The sequence below is a fragment of the Microcebus murinus genome, chromosome 12 (genome assembly GCF_040939455.1).
Source record: "Microcebus murinus isolate Inina chromosome 12, M.murinus_Inina_mat1.0, whole genome shotgun sequence".
In the NCBI taxonomy this organism is placed as follows: domain Eukaryota; kingdom Metazoa; phylum Chordata; class Mammalia; order Primates; family Cheirogaleidae; genus Microcebus; species Microcebus murinus.
The window spans coordinates 34,529,334-34,539,530 of NC_134115.1; the positions used below are offsets into that span (position 1 = coordinate 34,529,334).

The window sequence follows — 10,197 nt, forward strand, 5'->3', positions numbered from 1 at the left end:
AATGAAAAATGCCTAGGGTTACTTAGCAATAACCACTATTAACATTTTGTTGGTTTTCCTTAGATCTTTTTCAAAGTGTATGTACTTAATATCCTGATTTTAAAGCACAATTAATTCTGGAACATTCACAGATCCCAGGGGGAAGATGATATAACAAAGAGTTTGGTGATAGATAATATTACCACTGGGGTTTATTAGTCTTTTCCAATTAAAAAAAAAAACTCCAAGTAATTTAAAATGAATTTTAAAGATTCATATTATTATTTAAGCTCTTAGGAAATGAAAATGTCTGTTATTTGTTTTGGGCAACACTAATCTTATGGAGAGATAGCCTAAAGATGACTTGAAAGCTAAAATATAACTATGAAAGGGACTGAATCTTCTCTCCAAAACATGGTTTTTCCTCCCTGCTCTAGTTTTCTTCTGAGATATAAAAATAAATACAAGGGTACAAATACAATGAGAAACAGACTATAATGTAAAATACATTAGGATCTATTAGGGCATTTTTATTATATTAAATCTAAATCGTTCTCAAATTAATATTTTCAAATGGAACAAAAATATCTTTAAATAATTAAAGTCTAAGTTTAGTATAGTTCAAATAATATTTTTTACTTATTCCAGAATAAACTCTTAAGTTTCATTAACTGCCTTTGCCCAATTAAGCATTTCAGCTTAATGTACATTATACACATTTTAATTATAATCGTTCTAATCTTTTTTTCTTTGCAGTTTGAAGATAGTCAATCCTTACACAAAGTTCTGCCTTTGGCCCCCTTGTATTTTTACTAGATACATTCTGTCCTGAGCAATCTCATTTACTCCCATTTCTTTAACCATCATCCTTTGGCAGGTTAACCCCTAATTAACCCTTATCCCTTATCACTATGCTGAGCTCCATATGCACCTTTCTAATAATTCTAGCTGGATGGATATCCTCAAATGAATGCCTCCTCTCCTGTTCCCTCAGCATCACCATAAACTAGGCTCAAATGCTCCAATTCATTTTGGACATCATCCTCTCCTTCACATGCCACATTTAATAGCTTGACATTTACCACCTGTACCTGCTGAATTTACCCTTTTTGTACCCTCATCTATCTTTCTATTCCTACTGCTTATGATCTCTTGATGACATTAACTCAATAACCTTTTAGTTTCCTTTATTCTCTTTTCATTTCTGCTTTCAAACTCAAAATACTACAAGTAAAATCATCATATTACACTTTTAGTCAAAATCTGTGATGGACCTACACTGCCTAGATTCTAAGTCTCCTAGCAAGCATTCAAGGTCCTCCATAATTGGCCCACATCTGTCTTTCTAGACTTACCTGCCACTACAGGTCCTCATCATTCTGCTCTCTAACCACTGGGTATAAACTGTTCTCCCAGAATAATCCATACTCCTCTGCCTCTAAACCTTTAATTATGTGTTTCTGTTTACCTATCACCTTGAAGTAAGGGACAAGGTCATGTTTATCATCGTATCTACAAAGCTTTACATATTACCTAGCATCAGAATAGTTCAAATAACTATTCAATGAGCTCCTCATCTTCACCTTTCAATATTCTACCCACTCTTTAAAACCTGGCTCAAAAACTATAACCTCCTGAATAAATTCTAATAAGATATTTTTAATCCCAGCTGCCCTTCCCTAGTAGTTATAAGTACTCTGCACTCTCCAAACACCCCATAATATAGCTCATTACAGTAGTAGTTCTCAAAGTATGCTCCCTTGGAATACAGTCATTTCATGAGCTGAACCAAGATTTAGCACCTAAAATCCAAAAGTGATTGTTTTCCCAATTTGTAGGGGAAAAAAAAATAATGTAATAGAATTTCTTTAATTAAGAGCTTCCTCCCATAATTTGTTTTAAACCTTTTAGACCCTATAGTAAAAAAAAAAAAATCATATGATACAACTAATTATATCATATGTCAAGGTTTTGTGCAAATAGGACTATTTGTGGGTGTTCTGACAATGGAACAAGTTTGAGAATCACAGTTTAAACATATTCTACCTTTACCATACATGTATGTATGTTTCTTTCTATCATCTTTTAAAGCTATTGGGAGCTGAAACTGTGTCCCAAGTGCTAGAACAAAGCAAGGGGTCAATAAATATCTTGTTAATTGAACTCCTTCATACTTTCATCACTTGCAACTACACTCTTTCTGGACCTTCTCTAAACAACACTATTTTTTTTTAAGACTAGCTACTACAATAAGTAGAATTATATGGAATATCAAACTCTAACATTCTACAGTTTTGAACAAGAGGCAAATCCAGATTCTATTACCAAAGGTGCCCAATTTTCAAAGATTTATACAAAAAATAGAGAATTACAGAATCCAATGGGAAGTGGGAGGGGTTAAATTACTGGAGAAATAGCATCTTGTTGAAATTTCCAATTAATTTCTGAGTTTTGATCTTAATTGAGCATAAGTGAGTCAATAAAAATTCAAATTTAAGTTAGGAAAAGATTAAAATCAGTCTACAAAATCCATTTTTAATTTGATTACTACTCGTACTTGGCAACCTCTATTTTTAAATTTCTGAGGCTTCATGAGGATACTCTTGTACTCTCATCTCCCTCAAAAATATTCTGCCAACTCAAAAGCAACTACAAAACCAAATAACCTTTAGCTACATTTTAAGAAAGTCTTTTTATCCCATACATGTACCATTTTTTAGAACAGTAACTTAATGTAGAAATCAAGAATAATTTTTAACAAAGATATATCATAGTCAAGCTTAGTTTCATCAAAATATTATCTTAAATGGCCAAAATAAAAAATTTAAATGCAGCCTATTAAGTTCACTGGTGATGCATTTTTTCTAGCAGCAGTCTTTTAAAACTAGGAAGAGCTATCTTTTCCTAGTTTTAAAGTTTTAAGGAATATTCTTAAAGCTTTTGAAAACATCATCATTTTAAAATCAGTTTTGGAAGAGGCAAAATTCATGTAATATTTGACATTTTCTAAAGTTCTGTTCATAGCATCCTAGAGGTAAGCATTTTCTATTCCTTTCCACTTAGATGATATTGTTTCTAAGGCTAATTGCTATTTTCTCACAGCTGCTTCAAATGTACAAATAAGATCCCTTCTAAAATATAACTTTCTTGGGAACAGATACATTGTCTAATAGAAAAGATAGTATCCATGGGAGTGAGTGGTCAAAAACTGTATGTTTAACATTAACATTTTTAAAAAGATGTCTTAGAACTTTCAAAATATAGTGTCACTTTTGAAAAAGACAATACACATGCCTGTACCTCAATCTGGAATTCATTCTGGCAATAAACCAGGCTTTGGAAACTGAAAGAGCAGACCTAAATTTTAGTTCTAGTTCTTTGGAAAAACATATATATAATATTTAGAAATTATTTATAGATTATATACATGTATTACTAGTATGAACATCACAAAAAGCAAATCAAAACCAGAAATTTAAAAAGGAAAATAATAATAGAATATACTTCAGTTCTAATAATATTCTCTTCTCTCACCCCAACGGATCATCCTGCCTACTTCCCAGGATGCAGACACTACTCAGGAGACCATACTGAGGCATACAAAAACACTTACACTGTTTCATGCCTTGCGCTATGCATTCTGGAATGTCCTCATCATGTCATACTATAAATTCCAGTCGTAATATTCAACATCTTCAAGAATCAGTACAAGTATCTCTATGACAGTTTTAAACTAGTCTCTTTCCCCTTCTTACCTCGTCTCACTTGCCATCCTGACACCCAGCCCTTCCCCTTCATATTTAGGTCACTTTCCTCTAAATTTCTCTTGCACCTTGTTCATACATCCATTATAGAATCATCATCTTTTTCAGTGTTGTTTCCCTACTCAACTGTAAACCACTTAAGGGCAGGGAACTTATCTTTTGGTCTCAGGAACATGAATGCCTAGTTCTAACAGATACATAAATGCTTGCAAAAATCATGCTTGCAAAACAATGCTTGCCTAACACTCTCACTGCACAGATGAAGAGACTGAGATTCAAGTTATATGACATGTCCAAGGTACCAATGCTACCAGGCAAATCTCTAATATAATGTGGATGCTCTTTACCTAATGAACTTCATTTATTGCTTACTAGAATACTCAGCCGTATATGGAGCATCTGTAGAATCTTCTTACAATTTGAAAATTAAGAGTTAACTTAGTGTTTTACAAATATATTCCAGAAGACAACAAAAAATTTAAATGATAGTATCTAAATGAGTCACTGGTTTTCTTACTGAAATACCACATACCACTTTAAGGTATTTACAAATAAGGTATCTGAGTTATCTATTTGCTGAAAATCATATTCACAAGGACAGTCTACAGAATACTGTTCTGGAACAAATATATCCTAATTGCATTCCAAACAGTTGTAACCTACACTTTTCTCAGTCGTGCCCACTCAAAGCACCTATTTAGTAATGACTCAGATTTTAGGATAGTATAGAAAAAGAAATGATTTCCTAGTATCCACAAGTGTGGTCAAGCAAACATATTTAAAAAGTGTTTGCATATATCAATACATCAAATACAAAAAAGTGAGGAACTTAAATCTTTATCTATTTGAGACCATCATTACTTTTTGCTATTAAAATGCAAAGATTTTATCCCTTCCCCTAAGAATGTCAGAAATACATTATCATATTTATATACTATACAATGTTATAAGTTTAATTTCTAAGTATGGATGCTATTAGATCACATGGGAATACAGTATTCTGAGCATTAGGCACTATGAATGATTCTAAGCATTTAAAAATTTACCTGTATGTAAAAGAGAAACAGTCTTCCTGCTCTTTTGTAGTACTAAGAAATATTTATTATATACACAGAGCTTTTGAAAACACCTGTAATTCATTTAAACCCACATGCTATCTCTTAGCACTTTCATGTAACCATTCTCTTGCCTCATTCTAAATCTGTAATAATCTAAATCCACATCTGTAATACTAGATGAACTAAATGAACTCTAAGGTTCCTTTTGGGTACGTTATCAATTTGGAGTATATTGTACCACTTAAAAGCAATGACATGTGAATGGATTTTTTTAAATGTGAGTCATAGCAAAAATGTTCTATGGAGACAAAGGTAACAGACTATAGAAGTATAAAATCACTAAATAAAATATTAAAAATAATTTAAAAGCAAATGAGTGAATAATTGTTCTACTACCAAATAATTCTACTTTATGAAAGGATTCAAGAAGAGGCTCCTTAATGAGAGCTCCCCTGTCAAGCACTATGTTAACTGCTTTTAGTGGAGGAAAAAAATCACTGATGGTCTTGAAAACAGCATATGGGAAGCAATGATGAATAGATTATTTTAAAATTACAATTATAAATCAAGGACCAAAAAATTAGCACAATTTTTAGGAGCTATTCTGTAAAGGTACATGTATAATGCCCAGTTTCAGATATGAAATGTATACTTATTTTATTCAACTACTGCTACTACTCGTATTATAAAGGCTAACACTTATATTAGGCTAACTATGCAACCAGCACTCTTTTGACTTCACATTTACTAACTCATTTAATTTTCGCAGCAACTCTATGAGGTAGGTACTATTATCCCCATTGTACAGATGAGGAAACTGAGGCCAAACAGATTAAGGGACTTGGTCAAGTTCACTCAGCTAGTAAATAGTCAAAAAACTATCCCATTTCAACTACCAATTCCAACAATATTCAACTATTTTTTTATTCCTGAAAAATTTACATTTGAGAAATTAATTTGGTTATTAACTATACAATGATTATAAAACAATACATTTTAGTATCCTCCTGTGTGACATCACTTTCTCTTATTAAAGAAAAATAACTGGATATACAGGTGGCATATACCAAGAGCACGGTGCCATTTGAATTGCCTATGATTTTTAGTAGAATAAACACAAATGTCTAAATGTATTAAAATTTTGTGTTGATGCATTCCCTGTTACTGCAAAAATTCAGTGTGCTCAGATAAAACAGAGAGAAAAGTATCTGAAGAACTCCAGAGTAATCATAAGCCATTTAGTAACATTCCATAAATCTCCGACGGTCGGAAAGAGTAGAAAAAGACAAAATTATTTTTTAATGGTTTGAAACAACCGCCTTTTTACATGCATCAAAGTTATTTTCTAGATATATTTCATCCTACAAACTTTAAAAAATGTCATGCTAAAACTCTCTAAAAGTTGCGGGTCCAATTCCCATCCCACAAAAACTTTTCCGCTGCCTACACGCGTAATTCCTACGGAAACGATCTCACTTTACACCTAGGAACTTTACCCGTTCTTAGGCGCTCTGGAGCCGGCTTTCTCCTCAGCTCCTCTCCACCTGGGCGCGCGCGGCGCCCAGCCCACACCCACCGCACCCCGCCGGCCCCCGCCCGGCGCTGCTCCTCCTCCCGGGGTTCTCCGGCACCGACTCAGCACCTATCAGCGCCGCCCCCGGCCCCTGGCCCAACCCATCCTCGGACACGTGTGAGGGTGTGTTTGTGTCAGTCTGTCAGTCCCACCGGGGACCGAGCTCACTTACCGAGAGAGAAGCGCCAACTTCTGCTCCAGCATCATCTCCAGCTTCTGGCCCTGTTTGGAGACCCAGTGGTCCACTCCGTGCAGGCGGTAGCACGTCTCCAGCATCAGCCTGAAGTCCGCCACGAACTCGGTGATGCCCCCGTACTGGCCGCTGGCGAACTTCTCCTCCATCTTCAGCAGACACACGCCCTGCCCCGGCTGCTGCGAGAAGGCGCGGCCGCCCCGGCCCCCGCTGCGCGGCCCCTCGGCCACCTCCTCCTCCCCGGTGGCAACGCCCCCCAAGGGCTGCAGGAAGGGGGCGGTGAGGCCCCGGTGCTTCTCCTGCAGGAACTCGCCCAGGATACGGTAGCCCTGCTGCAGCTCGTAGGTCAGCTCCTGCTCCTTGCAGCCACCGCCTCCGACCACCATCGCCTCCACCTCCTCCTCCTGGTCGTCTGCGTCCTCCAGCGCGGAGGCACTCCTCCCGCGGGCCGGCCCGGAGGCCGGGACCGCCGCTGCCACCTCCTCCTCGTCGTCGTCTTCTTCGGCCGCCGGTGGCGGCCGCTCCTCCTCCCCGGCCGGCTCCATCTCTCCCGGCGTCTCGGGCACGCTCATGCCTCCGGCGGGCCTAGGCTAGACCGTGTGGAGCTGCCGCTCGAGGTGCCGGGGGACTCGTGAGCGCGGGCCGCTGCTCACGGCTCGGCCGAGCTGCGCAGCCCCTGCCGCATCGGGCCTCGCTCTCCTCAGCCGCCGGCTCGGCTCGGCGCGCGCGGGGGTCTCGAGCTCGCCGCCGGCGGGGCGGGGTTACATGGCGCGCGGGGAGGGGGGAGAGAAGAGGAGAGCCTAGGTGCCCTCCTCTCCCCTCCCCCCGCGGCGGCGCGCGCGCGGCCCTGGCCTGCCTCACCCCTCCCCGCCCCGCCCGCCTGCTCGTCACCGGCCAGGCCCGACCGGGCCGCCGCGGCCTTGGCGCCCCACCCCCTCCCGGGCCAGCGGGAGGCTGGGAGGGGGCGAGGAGAAAGGGGGGGGTCTCCTCTCGCCTCCCCAGTGGGGGCCGCAGTGGCGGCTCCGGCTCCTCCTCTCCCTCACACCCACTCCCGCCCCTCTCTACCTGCGGGGAACCCGGGCAGGAGGAGGCGGCGCGCGGACCGGGCCCGGCGACAACTGTCAGTTAGAAGCCCCGCTGGGCGGGGGGGAGGGGGAAAGGGGAGGGGCAGGAGAGAAGGGGGAGGGCACTCAGCCCCCCCGGCCGGGGAGAGCTGTCGAGAGAGGCAAAGAAAGAGGCACCGTCGCCATCCCCGGTGCGCATGCGTAGCAGGGCAATCCCCGCCCCTCTCGTTCCGCCCCACTACGCGAAAGCTAGGGCTCCGGCTCCGCTACAGGCCCGGAGGCCTGGTAGGTTGCGCCGACCAATGATGTAATCAGCTAGTGGACGAATGTAAGGGGCGGAGTGCAGGGGAAAGCAAGGCGCCTGCGTAGCTTTACTCGCCACCTCCTGGGAAGGCGACAGGAAAGTTACATCCTCTTAGGACCTCTCCTCCTTTGTGACTGCGGGTCTTTTATATAAAACCAGAATTTTAAAAAGTTTAGAAAGGGAATTCAAGGACTCGACCGTATGTTCACATGCAAAAGGAAAGGAGGTGATTAATAAAACTAGTTTCTATAAGTCCTGTCCCCAGTTCTTAATGTCAATTCATATTTGATAAAATTTGGTAAACGAATCCCATGTTTTCCATTAAAATTTTTAAAGAATGTCCACCTTCTCGATTCTTGAGATCTGCTACGAATAAGGAAAGGGAATGGCACCTCATTTTAAAAAAAATTCGTGGGACTGAAAGCAGTCTCCAAATATTTCAAGTCTGAGCTTACAAAGTCGTTTCCATAGCCTTACAATCTCACTACACATTTTTAAATTACTGTTTAAATAATGACTAAAAAGTAGACTCGTCATTCACTTAATTTAGATGTTGCTTAAAATAAGCGGGAGGAAGGAATTAATGGTTCCATAAAGCAGATATTCCCTTTCTCTCATGTTCTATTTGAAAGATGCACATACATTTCCGACATACACTGAAATCTGTTGCTTTAAACTTGGAATTACTTAAACACAAACACAGAATTATAGAAATCATGCATTTTAGAAGTAAAATTTATATGACTAAATGGTCTGGATATTCTGAATGCTGTGATTGTTTACTTCTCATTAGTGTGAACTTTAGAGCACTGATAAAGTACCAGTATCTTAAAAACCTCAAAGCCTTTTTTTTTGTCCAGTATCTTTTATCAGTCTTAGGTAAAACAGTGAAGCGGGAACACTTTTGAGTTTTTAGGATATTGACACTCCCTTCCTCCACACTTCCTCCCATTTTCTAGTATTCAAGGTCTCATCTCATCAGACATACATTAGGCATTTACAGGATTTTCTCTCTCTTCCCTCAGAGCCCACAGATGTACCCCAGCTCATAAGGCAGGGACCAGTGCTACTTCAGCAACTGGTAACTAAAAAAGGTGTCAGACTGGACATCCTTCATTTCCTTTGGCAAAGCCCAAGAATCTGGAGCCCACCCTACCCAAGCAAATATCCCCTTGCCCTCCTCTTTTTTAGCTACCAACCCTATCTCATGACTCTAAGACAGTATAGCTTCCATGTATTGAACCCTGTGCTACTAAGCCCTTTGTGTTCATTATCTCTTTTAATTCTGACAATCCTATAAGCTAGGTATTATCATTTTTTCAGATGGGGAAACTGACACTTAGGTTAAGAAAGTTATTTTGCTGAAATTAATATTAATATCTAGGTCTGTCATACTTCAAAAACTCCAAGTACCTAATTCCAAGTCATCTGGCAGAATTTCCAATTCTTCATGCACAAGAGTATAAGGAATTGCTAGAACTGTTGATCAAGGGCTTCTTAATGAAGGTATATAAAAGAGAAAGGTGCAAGTGAGTAGAAAGAACTTCAACTCTAGGTCATGAAGAGGCCAAGAATGATAGCAATGCTAGCTACAATGAAAGTAGGATCAAGATCTTAATCTTAAAAAGAACCTGTATTATATAATAAATATGTTGGTTGTAGGTAAATTAGAAAATATAAATGAGAAGAAAAATTGCCATTTAATTCCACCACCCAGAGAAACCTCTATTAATACTTTGAGGTGGGATTTTTCTATTTATTCATCTATACTTTTTAATTTATCTTAAAAATACTTAAAATTGTGACTATACTATACATAATGTCCTTAACTTTCTTTTCTTCCCCATTAATAACGAATAATTGTATGGAATGCATATCTAAAATTTAAACTTTATACCCCTGTCCACAATAGCACAAATGTCTTGCCCAACTGAACTGGCAGGGGGAAAATTCTAATGTAAGAGGAATTCCAATATAAAAAGGAACACGACAGAGGTAAAAACAACAGCAGTAACAGCTACAATTTATTGAGCACTTACTGGGTCTTAAATATTTTCTTAATACTTTACATACACAGTACTCACAATAGCCCCAGGAAATCACAATAGATGTATTGTAAATGTTAAGTTTTGGATCAATGATTTGCTGAGTAGAAAGTTTCTTTTTTCTACCCTACAAAAAGCGACATTAAAGACAGACTAATATAATTAACCCTAAATTTATAGAACTGTTTTCTTACATTGCATATCTACTGCTAAATTA

The 10,197-nt window shown here is 39.5% G+C and overlaps 1 protein-coding gene across 3 annotated transcripts in view; it reads right to left on the reverse strand.

Annotated features, from left to right (window-relative positions):
- Positions 1–10,117, reverse strand: part of BRD10 (bromodomain containing 10) — a 92,119-nt gene extending 82,002 nt beyond the window's left edge. For 2 of the 3 annotated variants that reach the window (XM_012738100.3, XM_012738093.2), the window contains exon 1: positions 6,547–10,117. In XM_012738100.3, the coding sequence (XP_012593554.1) occupies positions 6,547–7,139 (593 nt within the window). In that variant the 5' untranslated portion in view covers positions 7,140–10,117. The remainder of the gene's footprint in view (positions 1–6,546) is intronic. The other variant, XM_076008678.1, reaches the window with a different exon arrangement.
- Positions 10,118–10,197: the final 80 nt, after the last annotated feature.